General features: G+C 40.5%; 2 protein-coding genes across 4 annotated transcripts in view; one reads left to right on the top strand and one right to left on the bottom strand.

Moving 5' to 3' along the window:
• CCDC77 (coiled-coil domain containing 77) overlaps window positions 1-2762 on the bottom strand; it is a 29132-nt gene extending 26370 nt beyond the window's left edge. The window contains exon 1 of the mRNA XM_060112419.1: window positions 2700-2762. The gene's annotated coding sequence lies outside the window, so the exon portion shown is untranslated. The remainder of the gene's footprint in view (window positions 1-2699) is intronic.
• An 8223-nt stretch (window positions 2763-10985) lies between these two features.
• KDM5A (lysine demethylase 5A) overlaps window positions 10986-25213 on the top strand; it is an 80998-nt gene continuing 66770 nt past the window's right edge. For 2 of the 3 annotated variants that reach the window (XM_060113707.1, XM_060113709.1), the window contains exons 1-4: window positions 10987-11522; window positions 14013-14090; window positions 15436-15558; window positions 23604-23774. In XM_060113707.1, the coding sequence (XP_059969690.1) occupies window positions 11358-11522; window positions 14013-14090; window positions 15436-15558; window positions 23604-23774 (537 nt within the window). In that variant the 5' untranslated portion in view covers window positions 10987-11357. Of the gene's footprint in view, window positions 11523-14012; window positions 14091-15435; window positions 15559-23603; window positions 23775-25213 lie in introns of all 3 variants that reach the window. The other variant, XM_060113708.1, reaches the window with a different exon arrangement.

The raw sequence follows: 25213 nt of genomic DNA on the forward strand, positions 1-25213 counted from the left end.
AGGCATTCTTCCTTATTATTATTTTCAAATAAAATCAGAATGGCATTTAGTATTTCGATGGACAAGCACACAAAAGAACAGCCTTAGTATGAAGGTTTACTGCAACAAATTTACATGCAAAACAAATTTACAATCCTTTTGCTGAAATTATAGGAGAGGGAGATGCAGAAAAGTTTCTAATAACCAAGAGAAATTAAGTGGATATTAAGGTAGAGGACCCATCATGCTAAATTTAAGGTAAATAAAAAGCCATTGATATTATCTTTATTTGGTGTGCTGTGTCCATTGTTTCCCATCCTCCTCCACTCAACAAGTCACTCCTGGATTTGTGTGTCTGAGAGTGTTAACCTCCCTTTTAAAATACTGCTTTGTCGTTGAGAGCTCTGAAATCAGACGGACTTGGATTTGAGTCAAGGTTCTGTCCCCTATTAGCTGTGTGACCTCAGGCAAGTTTTTACTTAACCTCTCTAAACTTCAGTTACTTATTAGAAAATGGGGATAATAGCATTATGTCATAAGTTGGTGTAAGGATTAAATGAACAAAAGGGCTGAGCACGTGTCCAACACATTTAAGCACTCAATAAATGCAGATGACTGCTGTTTTCACTGAAAATTTTACTCCCTTGGTTCACAAGGTTCTGTCTTCAGGGACTTCCCTGGTGGTCCAGTGGTTAAGACTCCACGCTCCCAATGCAGGGGGCCTGGTTCCATCCCTTGTCAGGGAACTAGTCCCGCATGTTGCAACTAAGACCCGGCAGAGCTAAATAAATTAAAAAAAAAAAAAAAAAAGGCTCTGTCTTCAACTTTCTTGACTACTTCCTCTATCCATTTCTTCAGGAACATCATTATTCCCACTGCTTTTATGATTACCGCTATCATCTAAAACACTACCTGGCAAAGAGTAACTAACAAGTACTTGTTTAATGAATAAATGACATCTCTTTCCATCTCCTGACTTGAATTCCCAATTATGTAACAGACATTTTCACCTATATGTCCCACTGGAGCTTGAAATGTCTCACTTAAAAAAAAAAAAAAAATCCCAGACTGAAGCAGCTCACTCTTGGGTCACGAACCCAAAGATTTGGTCAAAATTTACCTATGAAACTCCTTAATATTAAAAAAAAAAATCATTCAAGTCACATATTTTTTAGCACCTCAGAGCTAACACTTCCCAAATCAAATACAGCATCTTTGTCATCCAAACATATTCCTTCTTTCATATTTTAGTTAATAATTCAGCATCTTCCAAACCACCTGGACTTGAAATTTTATTTTTTTAATTTTATTTTTATTATAGTTGCTTTACAATATTGTGTTAGTTTCTACTGTACAGCAAAGTGAATCAGCTCTACATATACATATATCCCCTCTTTTTTGGATTTCCTTCCCATTTAGGTCACCACAGAGCACTGAGTAGAGTTCCCTGTGCTCTACAGTAGGTTCTCGTTAGATATCTTTTTACATAATATCAATAGTGCATATATGTCAATCCCAATCTCCCAACTCATCCCACCCCCGCTTTCCCCCTTGGTATCCATACTCTACGTTGGACTTGAAAATTTAAATTCATCATTTCATTACTCCTTCTCTTGACCCTTTCATCCAACCGTATGAAAATCCTCTATATTCGGACAATGGCCATGTTAACTCAGGATCTCCACATCTTCTTACCCACCCTACTACAATGGCTTAACTGTTTTACCACCCCGCCCCTCTCCTGGACCATCTTCTAATAAGTCGTAACATTCATCCATGGCTCCTGAGAGTCTAATGCACTAAGTCAAACTCTGCCTAAACGTCATGCCTTTTTAAATTTAAGGACCAAACCTACCTCTCCTACCTTACTTCCCTCCACTTCCCTAACGTGCCCTTGGTTTCCAGATAACCTTGCCTCTGTGCCTTTGTTCATGAGCCTCCCTCCAGCTGGACCACATTTCCCTCCACTCTCATAATTTCACATAATGAAATCCCATCTCAGCACGAAAACTCAAATACTACCTCCTCCATCTCTTCTCTGCATCTCTCCATCCAAAAATGAACTAACTGCAAAAGAATCCCATTTGTAATTGTCTAAAACTGAACACAGTAGAGTTCTTTGTGGCTACCACCTCTCCCACGATGGTGTACGTTCCCTGTAGGTGGGAACATGGTTCTATCTCCCTAAAGAACGATACCCTTGTTTATAGACAAACTACTTAGCTTCAGCCAGCTTCTATCCATCCCTGTGATACCCCTGTTTAGGTATATATATATTTATAGCTTGTCTATTTACAATTAACATCTGCTTAGCACTTGAACATTTATTATTTTCTTTACTCCACAACTCTGTTTAGCATTTTTATTACCCCTCAACTTTACAAGTGAGGAAAGTGAGGCTGAGACCGGCGGGGGTGAGGGAATTCCAGGAGCCCACATTCCGTACGCTTTTCTCCATTTCTCCCCGTCTTGACCCCTGGTGACCACAGTCCCCCATCCTCCAGCGCCCTCCCTCCACCCCCACAAGCCCTCCAGCGCCCTCCCCGCCCCCCACCAGCCCTCCGGCAGATGCTAACGGTTCCCTCCGGCCTCCCGACGAGCCCTCTCAGACTCACACCCCTCCCCTTCGCACTCTTCCCACAGTTACTTCCCCGCACCCGACCTTTTCCTCCCCAGACCCCTTCCCTGACCCCCCTTCCGGAACCCGGAACTCTACTCACGCCGCTCAGAGCCGCAGACGCCGAGAGCCCAACCGAAAAACAAGTCAAACTACCGGGCGTCGCGGCGCCACGGAACGTGCAAGAGCCCGTCCAATCGCCCACTGGTTTACACGGCCCTCTGGATTGCGCACCAATAGAAAAGCTGTTCACACAGAGGCCCGCCCCATTCCCGCTCTCCCTCGCGCGCCTTGCCCCGCAGAGGTCGCCGGGAAATGTAGTTTTCCTTCTGCACACAGCTCTCTGGATGGAGGAGGTGGCCCGGCAGCAACCCAGCGCCTCCCGGTACTGGTGGTGTTGATGTTTGGGGTCCGACGCCCTAGTTCTGGCGCACTTTAGTGCTCCCAGTTTAGGCTTTCTCAACTAGCTTGTTTTCATGAAAGATGATGCAGAAATGCTGTGCATAATCACAGGATTATTATGAGTTGGAATGTACGAGTTTATCTCAAGGAGGTGAAGAGTCTTAAGAAGATAGTTTCTCCTTCAATGACCTGATGGCGTAGAGCTAAGACAGGACCTGTGGATCAGTTTCTACAGTCAGAGGAGTATGTATATAAATGTTGTTATTATCAGGTAGCAGACACATCCTCCTTTTCCTGAGAGGTGTGAGAAACTGTCTTTAATCATATATATGTTAGTTCAAAGGCTAATTGTGGTCTCATCTTTGCGGAAGAGTTGGGTGTAGGGGGAGAGGCACTTTAATCTCAGAGCTGCAGCTACTGAGACAGGCTGGGATGTGGGACCCTTTACTGCAATGCTTGCACCTGGACAAACGTCTCCTCCAGCAACAGCATACAAAGAAACTATGAGAGACTAAAAATAACTGCATGCCTGCACAGTTGGGGCAAAACAGGAACAGGAAGATACAGCAAGGCCAAAACCCACCTGCCACGATCCCTGCACACAGCACTACCAGGGGGTGGGCAGACCCCCTAAGCCACCCCTCTGGCCCGGGATTGAGCAAGGGCACCTGTTACTTGTTTTCACTCCCTCCCTGCTGCAGAATGAGTCCCAATAAAGCCTTGCCTGAATTCCTCGTCTGGCCTCTTACCAATTTCTGTTGATTGAAAAATCCAAGGACCCTGGTTAGTAACACTACTGGTACGGAAAAGCTGGGACTCTTCACTGGTCTGAGACCTAAGGAAGTCTAAAAGGAACTTGCCATCTTCTAAATCTGCTTTTTTTCCCCCTTTGTGATTTTCTGTTAGTTACATCAAGATTTTCCCAGACACCTTGGCTCACTATTTTTGTCTCTCTTTTGGCACCTGCATTTTTTAAAAAAACAAATCATGGTGATCTTACCTTCCTACTAGTTCTCAAATTTATATCTTGCTTATTTATTTCCACTGTGTCTCATTCCTTTTAACTTGGATTACTTCAATAGGCTTCTAACTGGTGTTTTTGCCTCAGGCTTTTTTTTTTTTTTACTTCTCCAATCCATTCCTTAAAAGCTGCTTTTTTTTTTCTTTTTTTTCTTTTTTTTTTTCTTTTTTTTTTTTTTTAAAGCACACTTCTGGATAGGTCATACTGTTACCGACCTGGGTTCTTGGACTCTTTAATCATTAGAAATTGATGAGGCCAGAAGAGAAATTCAGGCAAGGCTTTATTGGAGCTCATGCTTCAGCAGGGAGGAGTGAAAACAAGTAAACAGGTGTCTTTGCTGGCTCGCCGAAGGTGGGGTGGTGAGATGGTCCCTTAACTGGGGTAAGGGTGTGGATGGATCGGTGGATCGGCCGGAGGGGTGGCTTAGGGCGTCTGCCCACCCCCCTGGTGGTGCTGTGTGCAGGGATCGTGGCAGGTGGGTTTTGGCCTTTTTGTATCTTATTGTTCATAATTTGCCCCGACCACAGATGCATGCAGTTATTTTTAGTTCCTTATAGTTTCTTTGTGGTCTGTTGCTGGAGGAGAAGATGTTTGTTCAGCTACAAGCACTGCAGTAAAGGGTCCCAGGTCCCAGGTCCCAGCCTGTCTCAATACTCCTGCTCATAACTTCTGGTGACTCCCCACAGAGTAGAGAATGAAATCCATATAGTAATAGGGCACTCAAACATTGCCACAGTCTGACCATACTTTCTCTATTATAATAAATAACTAGTTATTTCCTGAATGTAGCATGTACTTTCCAGCTTTGGCTCACACGCTTCTATCTGGATTGACCCTTTCCATGCATCTTCATACATTTCTACCAAGGCCAATGCAAATACCATTTCCTTAATCGGTTGTTATTCCTTCCCTTTGATATTCTGTAGCAAGTTGTCATTATATATTTTATAGCACAGCTTCTATTTAGATGTCATCAATCTTGAGTCCTTCTCTGACAGCCCTATCCCCCCCCAACACCCTCCACACCCTCCCTTCTCTACCTCATCACTGCCTAGAATAGTATATATTTGCTAGTGCTCATGATTTTGTCTCTCCTCACCGCTAGAATCTAAGTTCTGTGAGGAGACATACTTTGTCTTCTTGTTGTTGTTGCTCACTGCCCATATATCCAGCACATAGAAGATTGCCTGGCACCTAGCTAAATTCATCGATAATGATGTTCCTCGTCTTACAGCAGTCCTTTATTTGCTCAGTGGAAAAGGATAGGTGATTAGGAATCCATTCAAGGTCATACAAATTAAATCATAGTGAAGTAACTAATACTTATATCTTGGGTAAAGCATAAGCTGTGGACACTTTGAGGGAAGGTAACCATAGATTAAATATGAGTGTTTAAATATGAATGATTTGAAAGTAGTTGTTGATACCTTAATTAAGGGAGGACAATAAAAAGTGATAATTTGCAAGTAGTTTCTGTTGACTTCAATTAAGGTACAAATATTTTCATTGATTGTCTTGAAGAAGAGATAAAATAAAACTATCAATTACATATGAAGAATATGTCAAGGTTTAAATTTTTTTCAAAAATTGTGGAATTTTAAGGCAATGGTGAAGCCAATAATAAGTTCAGTTAGTACAGCATAGTATTCCAGGAGAAGAAAGAGAAGGTAAATATAGAGGAGCTTTGGTTAAGAAAATACATTTATATCAGAGTTGTTGTTGTTGTTGTTTTGGCCATACCACATGGCATGTGGGATCTTAGTTTCCCAACCAGGGATCGAACCCGTGCCCCCTGCAGTGGAAGTGCAGAGTCTTAAGCGCTCGACTGCCAGGGAAGTCCCCAGAGTTTTTAACATAGTGATCTTTCATTTAAACATTAAGATACAGAAAAGGAAGTTATAAAGGAAGGGATTAATTCAATATTGCACAGCAGCAGTTCATAAGAATTTGGAGATCGCTTGTGTCAGGCCTACATCATATTTAACGGCTCTGGTAGGAACGTGATCTGAAGATTTTTTTCATGCAATATTTCAAGTGATGTTTACAGTTGATCCTTGAAAAGCACAGGTTTGAACTGCATGGGTCCATTTATATGTGGATTTTTTTTCAATAGTAGATACTACAGAACTCCATGACCCCAGGTTGGTTGAATCCATGGATGTGGAATTGTGGATAAGGAGAAACTGCAGATACCGAGGAACCATGGACACAGCGGACTGGAAATCATAGTGGATTTTTGATTGCATGGAGGGTTGCTGCCCCTAATCCCGGTGTTGTTCGAGGGTCAGCTTATTTCCTTATTAACATCATGATAGGGACTTCCCTGGCGGTCCAGGGGTTAAGACTCCATGCTCCCAATGCAGGGGGTCCGGGTTCGATCCCTGGTCAGGGAACTAGATCCTGCATGCTGCAGCTAAAGATCCCGCATGCTACAATGAAGATCTCTCATGGGAAAACGAAGATCTTGTGTGCGGCAGCGAAGACCTGGAGCAGCCAAATAAAAACAAACAAACAAAAAACATCATGATAAGGGAAGAAGGAATATTTTAAGCCATAGCTTTTCAACCTATATAGTTCATAAAAATTGAATTTCTCCCTCCTATTCTGATTTGTCCCCTGTGAAGTACTTGGAGTCTGTCTTCCCAAACCCCACTTAAAAATGTGTCTTAAGTATATAGTATATGTATTCCTATTAATTGACTCTGTTGGCTTTTACTTTCTCTACTTTGTAGTACAAATAACAATTTTTGTCTCTTTTCTAAATACTAAGTCTGGTTTTGCTAGGTCCATATACATGCCTTCCCCAGACTCCATTCTGACGCACATTAAGAAGCACTGGAGTAAAGTGATCAAACGTAGCGTTGGGTGGGAACCCAATATTCATAGACATGTTTATTGAATTGAACATAATTTAATTCAATCACAGACCACCAGATACAAAATGAACTGTCATTATTTTGGCCTAAATGAATTTAAGGGTTTGTTAATTACACTTGAGTTCTTGTAATGTTAAAGTATGTCAGAGAACCCATTTTATTGCATCTTAGAAGAACCTAGTGACATATACAGTGTAAAAACTTGAATGTTTAAATATTTAAGAATCAAAGATCTGTTGTTGAGACTGTTGCTCTAATAGGTTATTTACTTTTCTTTCCTCTTTAAAAAATTATTTATTTATTTATTTATTTATTGGCTGCATTGAGTCTTTGTTGCTGTGCGTGGGCTTTCTCTAGTTGCGGCGAGTGGGGGCTGCTCTTCATTGCGGTGCGCGGGCTTCTCATTGTGGTGGCTTCTCCTGTTGCGGAGCACAGGCTCTAGGCATGCAGGCTTCAGTAGTTATGGCACACAGGCTCAGTAGTTGTAGCTTGTGGGCTCTAGAGTGCAGCGGTACGTGGGCCTCTCACAGTTGTGGCCTCTCCCGTTGCAGAGCACAGGCTCCGGATGCGCAGGCTCAGCGTCCATGGCTCATGGGCCCAGCCGCTCCGCGGCATGTGGGATCTTCCCAGACCAGGGCACGAACCCGTGTCCCCTGCATCGGCAGGCGGACTCTCAACCACTGCATCACCAGGTAAGTCCCTCTTTCCTCTTTTTAAAGCAGGTCTTTTCCAGTCCTTTCTCCTTTATTATGTTAATTCAAATTATAGGATAAACCAGCAGTTTTCAAAGTGTGGTCTACAGACTCCTATTTGTCCCCAGGACCCTTTGGTTCCTGAGATACTTTCTGAAGGTCTTGCAGTCAAAAGTATTTTCATACTAATACTAAGATGCTATTTTCCTTTTTCACCAATGATATTTGTCCCAATGGTGCAAATACGATGGTGGGTGAAATTGCTGGTCCTGTAGCACACACACATCACAGTGGCACCAACACACTGTAGAAGTGGTCTTCATCACATGCACTCATGGTTTAAAAAAAGCCAGTTTTACTTAAGAATACCAGATGAAGCAGTAAAAATGATACATTTTAATAAACCTTGACTCTTTAATACATGTCTTTTCTAATAGTCTGTGATGAAATGGGAAGTACACGTGGTGTACTTCTGCACACAGAAGTGGGAGTGTTTGCTCAAGGGAAAACACAAGCTAAACTAGCCATTTTTTCCATGGAACACCAGAAGGCCTAATAGACAAACTATAGTTATTCAGATCTAGGTTTTTGACAGACATTTTCTTGAAGATGAACAATGTGAGCCCATCTCTTCAGTAGAAACAATGGATGGTATTTATTGATTGAATATTTGAGCTTCTCCAGTGAAAATTGTAATTTTGGAAACTTGTTTCTGTCAGTATGAGTTTGACAGCTTCCCAATTTTTTATAAGTTCAATGGTAATATTTTTGTGATTTAAAAAATAATATATGATATGCATCAACATTTGGAAGATCTGTATAACTCAGTGAACCAACATTTTTGAAATGATCAATGCATGATGTTACAAAATGACTGGGTAAAAAGTCCATTCAAGGACAAATGTTGACTACCATTTTAATACAACAGAGTACAAAAAGTTCATTGATAAAATTTTAGATTCCACATTGCTAGCCTCAAAGAAATTACAATGATTTGAAAAGGCTAAAATTTTAAAAAATACTTGTCCCTTTTCCATTCACACCTGTGTGGTGTTGGATTTTCTTCATATATTTTAACCCAAACAACATATCACAACAGATTGAGGGCAGAAATAGATGTGAGAATCTAGCTGGATGCCACTAAGCTAAATTTTTTTTTTTTTTTTTTTTTTTTTTTTTTTTGCGGTATGCGGGCCTCTCACTGTTGTGGCCTCCCCCGTTGCGGAGCACAGGCTCCGGACACGCAGGCTCCGGACGCGCAGGCTCAGCGGCCATGGCTCACGGGCCCAGCCGCTCCGCGGCATATGGGATCCTCCCAGACCGGGGCACGAACCCGTATCCCCTGCATCGGCAGGCGGACTCTCAACCACTTGCGCCACCAGGGAGGCCCTAAATATTTTTTTAAAATTTCAAAAACTGTAAACCAATGCCACTCTTTTCACTAAATTTCTTTTGGAGAATATTGTTATTACTTATCAAATATATTTATGTTAATGTGTGTGATGTGTTAACTCGGAGGGTGTTTTTTTGGATGAGATTAACATCTAATCAATGAACTTTTAAGTACAGCAGATTGCTCTCCATAATGTGGGTGGGCCTCATCCAATCAGTTGAAGGCTTGACTAGAACAAAAAGCCAGCCTCCTCAAGCAAGATGGAATTATCCTGCAAACTGCCTTCAAACTTCATCTGATAAAGAATGAGTAGGAATTTAGCCAGAAAAGGGATATAGGAAACTGTGGGGGTGGGGAAACATTATCTGTGAAGGCTCAGAGGTGAGAAATCATGGTGCATTGAAGTCACCACAAAAGTTTCTGTGGGGCTTCCCTGGCGGTGCAGTGGTTGAGAGTCCGCCTGCCGATGCAGGGGACACGGGTTCGTGCCCCGGTCCGGGAAGATCCCACATGCCGTGGAGCAGCTGGGCCCGTGAGCCATGGCTGCTGAGCCTGCGTGTCCAGAGCCTGTGCTCAGCAACAGGAGAGGCCACAACAGTGAGAGGCCCACGTACAGCAAAAAAAAAAAAGAAAAATTTCTTTGTACTGCATGGAGAAGCATAAGAAAGGAAGCTTGGGGGTAAGACAGCAAACAATAAAGGAGTTTGGAGTTGGCGAGTTTGGTTTTTTTTTTGTTTTTTTGTTTTGGTTTGTTTTTGGCCCTGCCATGTGGCTTGCAGGGATCTTAGTTCCCCGACCAGGGATCAAACCCATGTCCCCTGCATTGGGAGCACGGAGTCTTAACCACTGGACCGCCAGGGAAGTCCCTGGAGTTGAGTTTGGAGATGAAAAGTGACTAGGTGAATTCTGGACTTTAGACCAAGCAACCTGATAAATGAGTGGAAAGAGATATGACAGGGGGCAAGAACTGAGCTGTTATCACAGTCCAGGGGAGAGAGAATTTAAATTAGGATCGTGATAATTTGGATGGAGACATGGGTGGATTTAAGGTTTTTAGATGATAGAATCTCCAGACTTGACACAGGGTTGTATGTGGGTAGTGAGAGAGCAAGAGTTTAAGGATTACTTCTGGATTTCTGGATCAGGCAACTGAATAGATGAATGAAGTCATCCGTGGAAACTGGAAACACTGAAAAAACAGTGGGGAACTATGAGTTCAAGGCACATTTAGTTTACCAAAGTGGAGTTGTCCAGTAGGTAGCTAGATGTACTGGCTTGTAACTCAGGAGAGGAGTCCAAGCTGCAAGTACAGATTCGGCAGTCATTAGCCATAGCTGGCAATTTAGGTCCTGGGGGAAGCTGAGATTGAACAGGGAGCATGAGATCGAGCCCTGGGAAGTAAGTCTTCCTTCCAATAGATAATACAAGAACTACTGTTTCACGGTTTCTTCTTTAGTACTTTCTGCGTCATTCTCAGCAACTTGGGAGGAAGCGTCTACGCCCGCCGGCACAGAGATGTTCGACAAGCAGGGCCAGTACAGCTGCCGTAGCTGTCACAGAAAACTGAGAAAGGCTTCAACGGTTGGAAAAGCAAGGTCAACAGCTGTTGCTTCTCTGAGGACGAAATCAATTCCCGGATGGTGGCGAAGGCCGGCCCACGGGGAGATTCGGGCGGGTGGGCTGGACCCGAACCTGTTGCTATGGCGATGGGGCGGATTAAAGTGGCCGAACGAGATTATTCGAAAAGGACACTAACAGTGAAAGGGCTAAAAAAAGATCGATGCCGGAAAAGGTAGTTATCTGGAAACAGACAGACACGGAGGCTGAAACAGGCAGCCCTGCGAGGTCCGGTTGCTTGTGTTCCGGTCCATTTGTACACAAAGGAGGAATCGGGCTCCGCTCGCCGGAAGTAGAACCTCTGCCCCCGGCGCATTACGCATCCTCCGCGCCGGAAGAGCGCCCCGCTCGGTCCGGCCGCTTCCCCCACCGCCCAGTAGGAGGGGCGGCTGGGCCGCCGGGCTGTGCAGCCGGGAGTCGTCGGCAGCGCGGAACTTGGGCGCACGAGAAGCCAGGGAGCGACCTGCGTTGCCGGGGGAGGGAGGAGGAAGGAAGGTCGCGCAGCGGGGCGACACGTCGCTGCGGAGGGATCCTGTTTCTGGTGGCGGAGGGATTTGGTCGCACGCTGACTTCCGGTGAGCCCCGACCCGAGAGGAAAAGCCCCGAAGGAAACAATAACAAACGCAGGAGGAAGCGGTTTTGGGGTACGTGTGTTGAGCGGGTGTCGTCCGAGAAGATGAGCTTCGGCCCCTGTCAGGGGACGTGAGCGCGATCGCCGGGCCCCAGCCAGCCCTTCTCCCCGTGGGCCCCCGGTGCCACCATGGCGGCCGTGGGGCCGGGGGGCTACGCGGCGGAGTTCGTGCCGCCTCCGGAGTGCCCGGTCTTTGAGCCCAGCTGGGAGGAGTTCACAGACCCGCTCAGCTTCATCGGCCGCATCCGGCCCCTGGCGGAGAAAACCGGCATCTGCAAAATCCGACCGCCCAAGGTACTGGAGTCTGATCGGCTTAGCTCGACTTCCCGGTCCGCTGCCCTTTCGCGTTCGCTTGCCCTGGTCTCTCGACACCTCGACTTTAAGTTTCTCCGTGTTTCCGCTTTGGTTTCTTTGGGGTCTTATGTAGGCACGTCTGTGGACGCGAGAGAGTCGTGTCCCGGGGCCTATCCGCCAAGAGCTTGGGAACCGATACTTTTCTTCCCCTCTTGGGTTGTGGGCAAGGGTAACAAAGGCTTTCGGCCTTTCGTTGGCCGTAAGGTGACTGAAGTATCGTGACGCGACAGCCCTACCCTCGCGTATAATCCTCGTTACAGTGCGATAGGAAAAACTGCCGTTCCGTCGGCTCTTGCTTTCTCCTAGCCTTGCTGACGCTTGATTTATTAAGTATCTGCAGGCCTCATCTCAGGGCTAAGGTTTCTTAAATGGTAATCTGAGCTCTAGTTGTCCCTTGGTGTGGTATCCCCAAACAAGCACCCCAGACTGATTACTGCTGCAGTGAAAAAAAGTCTTCCCGGGGGAGGAGAAGGAAAAAGCAGCAATTATTTTAAACATCTAGAGGTTTAAAAAAAATTTGTCAGTAATGGAGGTGGAAGAAAACGTTGAAATCTTACAAACATAAGAATCGCAGTTATTGCACATAACTGGGTTTGCCTCTAGGTTAGTTACGATTCTCAGTCTTTACGGTGAGGAAAGCTGATACTACTCTTTGTTTTGCGGGAATTAGTGCTCCAAGAGGTTGAGGGTTTGCTCAAGGTCAAAAGGTTTTTTTCTCTACCCGTCAGGTCCAGTGCTTTCCAAATGATGTTCCTGGTCCACCTGCACTAGGGTCGACCGGATGCTTGTGAAAATGCAGATCCCTAGGCCTCATTCCCAGACTGGAATCAGTTTCGGGATATGGAAGTTCTAGAAACTGCTTTTCTAGCAAGTACTCTCTTGATTCTTAATGAACATTAAAGTTTGTGAACCATGCCTTAGTGCTCCTTAAAGGGATATCTTGCTTTATGTTTTGTCTACTAGTAATAAAATAAAATACAGTCCTTTTACACCTTGTTGCATTTTAAAAAGCTTCTGCTCTCACCACAAACTACCACAGAAGTGTGCAAACTACCACAGTGAATAAAAAGAGCTTAGATTGAGGGAGGAGGAGGAGCAGCTAGTGTAGCATTTACAGATGTTTTCATTTAATATTCTTTGAAGCCTCAGTAGGTAAATAAGGTCATTTTACAGATGCGACAAGTCTGGATAAGTTAAATAACTTATCAGATGTGTGATCTTGGGCAATGGCAAAGTAGATTTTGAATCTAGATCAATCTATTTGTTTCTAAAACTCAGGCAAGCCACTTCCCTTATGCTCAATGAATTTGATTAAGATTACAGACTATCAGTTGCAAGCAAAGGATTAACAAATAATTGCTATGATGAGTGTTGGTACGTGTATTGGCATCCTCCCCAAAGTTCACTTAACTCTTTTATGAAAAATTTATTTTCATTTAATTCTTTTTCTATCAAGATTACCTGATATTGACAAAACCTTAAGCACTGAGGCTTTTCCTAAACCATATTTTCATTTATTCTGTTGCTTTAATGAATTAGAAATTCTATTCAAGGTTCTTTCTAGTTAAAAAAAAAATATATATATATGTATAGCTTTTTGTTACTTACAAAGGTTGAAATAATATACCTTCTCTTTGCGTCACAATGTTATTATTGAAAATAAATGTTGTTTACAAGCAGAATTTAATTTCAATATTGGTGGATTTCTTTAGTTTCCAAGGTAAGATAAAAATTTTTTTACTACTTTTCACATTTTTAAATAGATTACTATTTAGGCTAAATCATACTATGGTCTCTGGAACTCTACTTGAAATGAGCTGTCTCATTTCAGTTATACCACATCTCCAATCTGGAAATTGTCCTTGTTCTGTGGGTTTTCTAATTTTTAAAAAAATTTTAATAAAAAGAAAATTTGGGTGCCCAGAAGCTGGGCTTTGAACAAAACATTTATATAACATAGACTTTAAAGTGCTGTGTCACATTCCACATGAATGAAAAAACACATTGTCCAATTACATAAGTACTTTTAAAACATTACCTTTTGGTCTTTAATTTTACCTTTTTTTATTTCTTTCAAATTCTATTTTCTTTTTATTTTGATAAACTTGGATGTTTACTAGATGCTGTATTGAGTTGAGCTTATTGCATTCCACTTGAGTAATTGGGGAAAGCGTAATTGTCAGATATAAATAATGGGACTGTGAGATTTGAGGAGAAAATTGATAAAATAAGCTTAGTATTAGAACGTTAGAGATAAGTAATAATAAATTATTTTATCTAAATATTATTCTTTCGGTCTCTAACTAAAGAAGACTTGTAAGTTGATCTGTTGTCATCTTGATTTGTGGCAACTCACCCCTTAAATTAAGGGAATGAATAGTGCATTCCTTGCTTATTAACCAACATGGTGAAGAAATTTTTTCTATTTAGGATTGGCAGCCTCCATTTGCATGTGAAGTCAAAAGCTTCCGTTTTACTCCCAGAGTCCAGCGTCTGAATGAACTTGAGGTAAGTGTTGTTACATCACCGTTTCTGTCTCCTGATCTGTTCTTTATATCAGGACTCCAGATAGAGAACTTTAAGAAGCTCATGTACCAGGGCTCAAAATTAATGTTAATTGGGACTGAATGGAAGGAAGTTTCCGATTAAAAAAAAAATGTTTATAGTAGTTATTACAGTTTTTTCTGCTTGACTGGGATTGTGAGACACTATCTGTAGCCATGTTTTTCATGGTGGAAATATCCAGTATTTAGCTTTAGAGAACTGGAATTCCTTTTTTTTTTTTTTTTTTTTTTTTTGCGGTACGCGGGGCTCTCACTGCTGTGGCCTTTCCGGCTGCAGAGCACAGCCTCCAGGCGCGAAGGCTCAGCGGCCATGGCTCACGGGCCCAGCCGCTCCGCGGCATGTGGGATATTCCCGGACCGGGGCACGAACCCATGTCCCCTGCATCGACAGGCGGACTCCCAACCACTGCGCCACCAGGGAAGCCCAGAACTGGAATTCTTAAATTCTGCTTTCTTCAGTGCCAATTATTCTGATAAATTTTTCTTTTGTTAATGTTGGAAGATTCTGTATCTTGTAGTCTTTGGAAAATAGTTTTAAAAATTCTTCTATTAAAAAAAACTAGTTTTCAAAAGTGTTTTTTGTATGTTTGTTTGGTTTTTTGCTCTAACAGAACTTTTCTAGGACTCTTAATCTGATTTATTAAGATCTCCCTTTAAACATTTTGAATGTCTCTTAAACTTCTAAGTTGAAATCTGTTTACATAGTTGTTCTTCCTGTTTCTGAGATTTTTCAGAAGATTCTTCAATGTGGTAAAAAACTTCCAGAGTACAAAAGAAATCTTAGACAGTTAGGGCTTAATGTGTCATGCTGAGTTTGTTTTTTTTTCCTTGATGCTCCTAAAACAGTTATTTTTTGAGATTTTAATACCTTTTTTCCCCCCCTTTAGTCTCTTATAAGATACTTGATGGAGGATCTTAATATCAGTGAGGTGGAGAGTTGGTGTACTTGAAGTATGCACATTATCTCTAGATGAAATGACAGGTTTAGAATGCTTAGAAAAAATAGTTCGATTTACTAAATTTTCTGATTAGATTAAAGTTAACTTTTATCAAAAATTGCTTTAGTTGATAATAAGAGAACTTTTCGCATATATTAGAGTAACTTTTTTGTCTTAGTAAAGTTTAATAGAAGTATTTTGCTTCTTTTTTATTGACTTATAAGGTTGGACTAAGCAGTAATGAGAAGTCTGAATTTATTTAAAGAAATGAGTACCTTTGTTAAGTAAAACTCATTTACTTTCACCAAAACTTAATTCCTATCTCTCATTTCTATATTTTAATAATCTTAGGCAATGACCAGAGTGAGATTGGACTTCTTGGATCAACTAGCAAAATTTTGGGAGCTTCAGGGGTCTACCCTTAAGATCCCTGTGGTGGAGAGAAAAATTCTGGATCTCTATGCTTTGAGCAAGGTGAGGCTTGTACTTTGTTAAGAAATTGAACAGGGGCTAGTGAATTTATGAAATTAGGAATTTCAGATATACTTGATGGAAAACATCGCTTCCTATGTAGGATTTGTTTGACAATGAAATGCAAGCATGAGTAAATGGAAATGATAGATTTCCAAGTTATTTTTAAAATCTATAGTTTGTTATGAGATTAATATTTAATAACTACTCAGATTAGTAGGTTCTGTTTACACAGTATGCAAAAGAAATGACACAAACCTCCTAATATTATTTTGTATGAAATGAACAGTGTCCTATATTGAGCTTGTCAGCTTTCTTTCTGCTTCTTAATTGAAAATTTGGTACATTAAAGAGATTAATGTCGCTCAGCATTCTCATGTGTGGTACATACCAGTTGTATTAATACCTGTAAGTAGTGTTAGTGGTTAACTGAGGGCAGCATTATCCAGTAGGATGAATATTAACTTTGTAATGTTACGTTCCCTAATGTGAAAAAAACTAACTGACCTGCAACAGGGTTTGTAACGATTACCTTGATGACATATTTTGTTAATACAATAAGAAAAATCTATGACTGCTTTGACTTGTGAATGAAGATAGCTTGATTATCTGAGGAATTTTGCAAAACAATTTATTTTTTATGTATTTATTTATGTACGTATTTATTTATTTATGGCTGCGTTGGGTCTTCGTTGCTGCGCGTGGGCTTTCTCTAGTTGCGGTGAGCGGGGGCTACTCTTCGTTGTGGTGCACGGGCTTCTCATTGCGGTGGATTCTCATTGCAGAGCACAGGCTCTAGGCGCGTGGGCTTCAGTAGTTGTAGCTTGCAGGTTCAGTAGTTGTGGCGCACGGGCTCTAGAGCACAGGCTCAGTAGTTGTGGCACACGGGCTTAGTTGCTCCACGGCATGTGGGATCTTCCCGGACCAGGGCTCGAACCCGTGTACCTGGCACTGGCAGGCAGATTCTTAACCACTGTACTACCAGGGATGTCCCAAAACAACTTATTTTTGTGGCCTTTCATATGCTATGATTGATAGGCTGTTTTGAAGTAAAAATCTATTCTCACTTTAGGAAGCTTCCACTTTCAAGGGAAAAAAAAGCTAGAATAATTATACTTAAATTATTTTTTATGATACATTTAAAAATTAATGTCAGGTCAGAATTCTCTAGAATTTTTCTTTTATGTAGTACTAAGCATTTTGGAAAGTATAGTCTTACGCTAAAATAACAGTGCTAGGCTTATTTTATCAGTAAGGTAATGATATCAGTAATTAAGGACTGTGTGAATATCATCTCATGCAGTTGTATAAAAAAACTGTGATACCAACGGGCAAATTATAGTGAATTTGAGAGATAGGTTTTTGTCTTGTAGGAAACCATTAGGATAAAAAATTTGTTTTGAGAATTCTCTTTTTTGACATTTCTATTCAGTGAAAACTTACCTACTAACTTTTTTTTTGGCTGCGTTAGGTCTTTGTTGCTGCGCGGGGGCTTTCTCTAGTTGCGGCGAGAGGGGGCTACTCTTCACTGCGGCGTGCGGGCTCCTCATTGCGGTGGCTTCTCTTGTGGAGCACGGACTCTAGGCACATAGGCTTCAGTAGTTGTGGCTCGTGGCCTTAGTTGCTCCACGGCATGTGGGATCTTCCCGGACCAGGACTCCTAACACGTGTCCCCTGCATTGGCAGGTGGATTCGTTTTTTTTTTTTTTTTCGGTACGCGGGCCTCTCACTGTTGTGACCTCTCCCGCTGCGGAGCACAGTCTCCGGATGCGCAGGTTCAGCGGCCATGGCTCACGGGCCCAGCCGCTCCGCGGCATGTGGGATCTTCCCGTACCGGGGCACGAACCCGTGTCCCCTGCATCGGCAGGCGGACTCTCAACCACAGCGCCACCAGGGAAGCCCTGGCAGGTGGATTCTTAACCACTGCGCCACCAGGGAAGCCCTACTAACTTTTATTATGTGATGCTGTTTAAGGTTCTGAATATGTTTAGTTTGATTTATGCAGCTTAAATAAAATACAAAAACATTTTCAAAAATTAGTTATTAATATCAGTAGTGTTGTGGTAATCTTCAACCAAAACTCATGCCATGTACCTTATTTTTTTAATACCCTAGGGAATTTGATAGAATAAATATATAAGCAGACAATCTATTAGATTGAAGCTGTTCCTGTATCTTTAATTTCCCAATTAAGGGGTAAACATTAGGTTATACTGATGGTAGATTGCATTCTTGGTTTTACAGAGTTACAGCATTTCAAAATTAGGAAGAGGCTTTAGAAGTAACCTAATCTGAATACCTAGTTGTTTATAATTCTGTGTAACATTTGCCATCTGGACTGTTTAACTCCATTTTGAGAAACCCAATTCCTTTTTGCGCAGAGAGGGACTACTGCTTATAAAGTATATATTGATCAGCAAATGTATTGTGATTAGAGGTTAAGTTTGATTGTCCTGGGGTTTATTGGAGGCTCGTCTTTAAGTGCCCATGGACATCTCTTTCCCCTAACCTTGAGAATGCTTATAAATCTGAGATTTAAAGCTTAAAGGCAGACATTTTGATTTGTAGTTATTTTGTTATACTTTATAATACTTTTGTTCCTTAAATGTCATAGTGAGATTGCTGCTTCTCACCGCATGAACTTTTTTCTTTACCTTGAGGCTTAAAGTAGAGTGGCATGCACAAGTCTTAAATGTCCAGCTGGGTAGATCTTTCTGTATGTGTGCACTTGTGTAAGCACCACCGAGCGTCTACAGCACTCTCGTGGGCTCCTTCCTCTCCCTCCCAGTCAGTACTTCTCCCCAAAGGTGACTGCTGTTTTGCCCTCCATCACTGGTGAATGGCGTAGGGACATTTTACCTTCTAGCAAGAGGTTCAGGCTGAAAACTGCACAAAATACTGAGAGTTCTGATATTTTTAGGTTGTTAGGTATGCCCTTTACTTTGAAAAAACATTATTTTTGGCTCACAGCTGATGAGCATCTCTTGAATTTGTTATTTTAGACGTGATTTTGACACACTTTGATTTCCACTACTTTTTAACAGGAAGCAGATTTTCAATCTCCTGAGTCATTAAATTATCAATGTGATTGTTTCCTGTTCTGATTAAGTCACTTTGTCTTTCTCCCTGGTTATTATTTTTGATAGTAAAAAGTGTTATTTGGAATGTCTGTAATTTAGTGGAATTCTGCATTAACAATTACTGTTTATAATCAGTGCAGCAAGGAACATTTATTCTAGCCATTTTTAAAAGAAAGTTTTGTCAAAGTAATACATAAAAAAAAAAGCTTAAAATAAAAACCAGCATTCTCCCTTCTTCATCTCTCCACTCGCTTTACTACTCCTTAGAGCTAATCACTTTCATTTCTTTTAGCTGTTTGATTTAGATCTCCATATTTCCAAAAAACATGCTCATTATGCTATTTCTTCATTTTTAAGTGTTAAATATCATATACGTACTGATTGCCCATTAGAGATTGGCAATGGGTATAAAAATTAAATTCTTATGTACTTCAGGTCCCCTATTCCCTTATAGTGTAGTTAGGTCAATTTTTTATTAATCAGAAATTATTGCTGTGACTGTGTAAATACAAATTTATTTTTACCTGTGCCTAATGGTGTGCTGTGATTGTGTCTCATGTTAATAGTGTACTATAATTATGTTACCAGTTTTTATTTTCCTTGGAGTTAATAGTCCCTTTGCCTTTTTTCATTTTGTAAGTTTTCTTTGTGACTATTAAAAATTTATTTTCAGATTTTCCAGAAGTATAAATCTCTCAGTATGCTTTCACCCATTAGAAAATCTGCCAGTTTCATTTCCTTCTTGGATCCCTTTCTCTGGAGTTCTTTCCTACTCCAGTCCAGACTAGTTTTTTTTTTTTTTTTTTTAAGGCTCTCAGCTTAGAACTTCTTTCACGATTATCATTCTGGGAATTCCCTTTGTCTTTCTCCTTGTTTTAAGTCTTCCTATTACTTGGTTTATTCCTATTTTAGTAAAACATTTCTTCTGCTAGTTTGATGAGCAAGAAGGTAAATGGAATGTCAATTTTTTGCTTGTCTACAAGTGTTCTACTCAAACTTCATTGGTAGTTTGGTGGGTTTAGAAGTCTAGATTGCAAATCATTTTACTTCAGAATTGTGTTTTGAAAGCTTTACTTCATAGTCTTCTAGCTTGCAGTGTTGCTGTTGAGAAGAATGATGCTATATTAATTCTTGTGACTTTTTCTTGAAGACGCAGGGTCTAATCTTTATTCCCAGTGTTTTGAGATTTCACAGTGGATATGCGCAGGTGTGTGTTAATTTTCAGTGAATACGTTTATTGCACTTGATGACCTTTTTAATCTGAACTCACCTCTTCGAGTTCTTGTAACTTTTCTTGTGTTAATTCTTTGACAGTTTGTTCCACTTACTTTTTCTCTCTTTTTGAACTCTTATTGGTTGGATGTGAGACTGTTAGACCGATCCTCTCCTTTACTTACCTGTTTCTTTCTTAGGTTAAGAGTCCCTTCTTCTCAAACTCTCCTGAGAGTAAATCACCAGTCTTCTGCTGTTGTTGGAGAGGGATGGTTGCCTGGCGTGCTGACTGGGGGAGGTCTGATTGCTTTTATACAGGTTTTCAGTCAACACTGTTGTTTTTAAATTTAATTTTAAAGGTATTGCTGCTTCCATTTCTTAAGCCTTTCCAGGTTCTATGTTGCGAAAGCTTCTCTTTAGCTTCCTTCCGTTGCAAGTGCTTGGGGCTTTTTTGTCTGTTTTTTGTTTTTGCTTGCTAGATTATCATTCCTACATCTGCTTTTCTCTTGGTCTTTTTGTCCTCTTGGGAGTATGCCTTTTTGTCCCTTCCTTTTTAGTGGAGCTTTGAGAGGGAGCTTTTAAGTAGAAGACGGCTGCTGTTTTTTGTCTGTTAAAATTGTCTCTTGCTAACTGGACTTAGTTTTTCATTGGACTGAAATTTTGGCCTTGAGTGACATTACTCTTTTGTTAAGTTTTAATTAAGGGGTTGTCTTCATTGTGTTCAGTTTAAGTGCATGCCATGTATTTCTTTATAGGGCATGGGTCCTGTGATGTTTTTCTAATGACAGTGGTGTGATATAGTGCATGGCAAATGTTTGGAATAAATGGTTTATACTTTGAAATTATGCATGGTAATCCTTGAATCTCTCAGCTGAAGAAAAGCAAGTATGAAGGTTTTGTGTGTTTTTATAGTATCAGGCCCAGTTAGATTGTTATAGAGTATTTAAACATGAAGCCAAAGTCATGGCTTTGATTTCTTTGTTAGTTTTGTCTTACTCTTGGCCGTCCCCGATGATGGTGCTGTCATTGTCACAGCTGTGTGCCAGAAATGGTCAGAGCTGGGTGGGAAGCATGGCTGGATCCGTGCAGCTATATCATTACTGACGGAAGCAGATTATTATGTAATGGTGGTAATTGTGTTGGGAAATACAGATTACTGAGAGGGCTTCTGTTTCCTCTCAGACTTTTACTGCTTCTCCCCACTTGCTTCAGCCACAGTGGTTTCCTTATTGTTCCTCAACATGCTAGGCAGGCTTCTCCTGTGGGCCTTTACTCTGGCTCTTCCCTGCCCTGTGTATCTGCTTGGGTAACTGCTTCACCTCCTTCAAGTCTTTGCTCAAGTTTCACCTTTATAATGAGGCTTTTTGTGACTGTTTGATGCTTCAATTTACCCTCATTCTCCTACTTTTGGGAGGCTTTAAAATTTTTTTTCACAGCATTTGTCACTTCAAAATTGTCATGTTATGTTTAGTCTTCCACTAGGCTGTAAGCTCCAACAGGGCAAAGATCTTTAATTTATTCATAGGTGTATTTCCAGTACCTAGAACAGTAGCTGACAGAGTAGAAACCCTGGGAAACTATGAATGAAAGGCATTCTCACTCATCCATTTGCTTCCAGACAGCCCTCTATCCAAGTCACCCTTAATGTGTCTTTCTCTGCACTACAAAATTTGAAAAATAAATATTTTTCTCTACATGATTTTTCCCTGGTTGGCTCTCATTAACAGAGAGAGCTTGTCTGAGGATGTAATAAGAAAAGCTAAGAATTGAAGATGGGTTCCACTCTTGTGCACATGAACTTCTGTGTTTCTATCAAGCTTTCAGATACTTCACTAGAGGAGAATTTTGCTTTGGCTATGGTTTCATCTTTGCTATAATAAAATCCTAAGCACAAGTAGAAAATGTGTCCTTTACTTATTTATAGCATGTATGTTCTCCCCCCCACCCCCAGCTTGACCCCCACACAGACATTTAGAATACAGCTTGCTGTGTCTCGGTGCCATCCATTCATTCATTCATTTTGGCTGCGCTGTGTCTTAGTTGCCGCACACGGGATCTTCATAGCTGCATGCGAACTCTTAGTTGCGGCATGCATGTCGGATCTAGTTCCCCGACCAGGAATTGAACCCGGGCCCCCTGCGTTGGGAACGTGGAGTCTTACCCACTGGACCACCAGGAAAGTCCCTGTCCTGGTGCTTTTCATGTTTTATTTCATTTGTCTTCACAGCAGCCTCATAATAAGGAATAGATACTGTTATTATTACTCTTTTAATAATGGTGAGGAATCTGAGGTGCAAATTATGTAACTTACCCAAGGTCACACAGCTATTGAGTTAGCAGAGCTGGGATTTGAACTCTGGTAATCTGGCTCTGGAGTCCATGCTCTTAGCCTTTAAAAAAAATGGTGGTGAAACATACATAACTGTTTACTGTTTTTCAGTGTACAATCTTATGGCCTTAGGTATTTTCAAAGTGTTGTACAGCCATCACTACTGCCCATTTCCAGAACTTTCCCCTCCCTGTAGCACCTGGTAAAACCTTTATCATACTTTCTATGAATTTGCTTATGCTAGGTTATCTCATTTAAATGGGATCATACAATATTCATCTTTTCGTGTTTGTGTTATTTCACTTAGCATAATGTTTTCAGGGTTCATCCATGTTGTCACATGTATCAGAATTTCATTGCTTTTTAAGGCTGAATAATATTCCATGTATGCCTTTACTACATTTTTTTTATCCGTTCATCTCTTGATGGATATTTGGGTTGTTTCTACCTTTTGGCTATTGTGAATAATGCTCCTGTGAACACTGGTATGCAAGTACTGTTTGAATCCCTGCTTTCAGTTCTTTTGGCTATCTCCCTAGAGGTGGGATTGCTGGGTCATATGGTAATTCTGTTTAATTTTTCTCTTAACTTTTTAGTACAGTAGAATACAGTAGTGTACACTCAAAGAGGAAAATTTTTTTGAATTCAACGTCATCACACTCTTTATTCTGTCATCAGTGAAACTGAAAACTGCCTATATTTTAGAGTGTGAGAGATGTACATATCAGCTTCTGGAAGATGGGGGCCTTGGCACATGTCTGTTCTATACTGTGGCTGGTTTGATGTGAGCATTCAGCAAAAATTGGCCAATTTATCCCATTACTTCCTACCTTAGTACATTCTGTGCTGTGTTCTAGTACATCTCCGGAATTTATTTTTCCCCATCATTTCTTTATAATCTTCTGTGTAAAACTTTTCTCTTTTTGAAAAATTATAGCCTCTTTTTCAAAATATCCTCTGAATCCACTGTTTGTTTGACATTTTTGTTAAATTCTGTAAGTTAGTTGCTATATTTTCTAGTATCGGGATTTACATTAATTTTACATTATATAATAACATTCACATGTCTATACTTGGTCTGTTTTTAATTTTTATTTATATTTTGAATTCCATGTGGATATAGAGTACATATATGTGTTTAATTTTCTCCAGGTGCATAATATGCAAAGCATAAACTCATTAAATATTTTTGAATGCTTGGTTCATTGAAGGTAGGCACAGTGACCAGTAATAGAGTTTAAAACTTCCAGAAGTTATTGTCTCTTTTCCATACTTTAAATGTTGATGAGTTTCAATTTTGTCACATATTTCGTAAAAGGAAATTTAAAATCTGGGCCCAGAATAATTTTTCCATTTAGCAGACAAGATGTAGAGTCAGAATACATGAATCTACCTCTTTCCCTAAATAATTTTTACTTTCTTTTCAGATTGTTGCCAGCAAAGGTGGTTTTGAAATGGTCACCAAAGAGAAGAAATGGTCTAAAGTGGGTAGCCGCTTGGGATATCTGCCAGGAAAAGGAACTGGGTCTCTTTTGAAGTCACATTATGAAAGAATTCTCTACCCATATGAGCTTTTCCAGTCTGGTGTCAGCCTTATGGTGAGATGCATCACTTTTCTTAGGAGTGGATAAATCCACTCTGCCATATATAAACTTTAGATTGTTTACTATAACAAGTTAGCAGTTGGCTATGATTTCACCAGGTACTGAAATTTGGGGGGAGCAAGGTGTAGTTTAAGAATCACAGCTATTTTTGGTGGTTTACAAGATAAAGGCTAATGGGAATGAAGAAAGTTTTCTTATTAAAATGTGTAAGCTTATGCAAGACTTAACGCTTTTAAAAAAATTCCTCCACTTGGTTTCATGTATTTTTTTTTAAACAGCTTTATTGAGGTATAATTTACATACTATAGAATTCACCCATTGTAGGTACACAGTCAATAAGCTTTAGTAAATTATACATTTATGCAACTATCATCACCATCCAGTTTTAGAACACTTCCATCAGCCCCCAAAATTCCTTTGTGTTTGTTTATAGCTGGTTCTTGCTTCTACCCTCAAACCTGGACAACCCCTGATCTGCTTTCTGGCTCTATAGTTTTGCCTTTTCTAGAAATTTCACATACATGGAATCATACACTGTGATTGTGTGTATGGCTTTTTTCACTTAGCCTGATGTTCTTAAGGTTCATCTATGTTTTAGTATTCGTACTTCATTCCTCTTTATGGCTGAATAATATTCTGTTGTATGGATAGACCACATTTTGTTTATTCATTTATCACTTATGGACATTTGGATTGTTTCCAGTTTATGGCTGTTATGAATAATGCTATGAATATTCATGTACTAGTCTTTGTGTGGACATACGTTTTCATTTCTCTTGGGTAGATACCTAGGAGTGGAATTGCTGGGTTATACGGTAAGTTTATATTTAACTTTTTAAGAAACTGCCAAACTGTATTCCAAAGTGGCTGAACCATTTTACATTCCCGCCAGTAATGTAGAGGCTTCCAGTTTCTCCACATCTTTGCCAACACTTGGTATTGTCAGTTTTTTTGCTTACAGTCATTCTAGTGGGTGTGTAGTGGTATCTCATTGTGGTTTTAATTTTATTTCCCTAATGACTAATGGTGTTGTGCATCTTTTCATGTGTATATTAGCCATTTGTATATCTTCCTTGATGAACTGTCTGCTCAAATCTTTTTTTTATTGGGTTGTCAGTCATTTTATACTTAAGATTTTGCTAAATAGTCTGGATATAAGTCCTTTATCAGATGTATGATTTTATAAATATTTTCCTTTAGTTTGTGGTTTGTCTTTTCATTTTCATAATGGTGTCTATCTGAAGAGTAATCTATTGATTTTTTCCCTTTTTATAGATTGTGCTTCTGTTATCATATCTAAGAAAATCTTTTCTTCACCTAAGGCCAAGGTGTTTGTTTTTTTATAGTTTTAGCTTTTATGTTTAGGTCTGTAGCCCATTTTGAGTTGTTTTTTTGTGTTTAGTCTGAGGTAAAGGTATAAGTTCATTTTGGGG

This window comes from Mesoplodon densirostris, chromosome 11, assembly GCF_025265405.1.
Source record: "Mesoplodon densirostris isolate mMesDen1 chromosome 11, mMesDen1 primary haplotype, whole genome shotgun sequence".
In the NCBI taxonomy this organism is placed as follows: domain Eukaryota; kingdom Metazoa; phylum Chordata; class Mammalia; order Artiodactyla; family Ziphiidae; genus Mesoplodon; species Mesoplodon densirostris.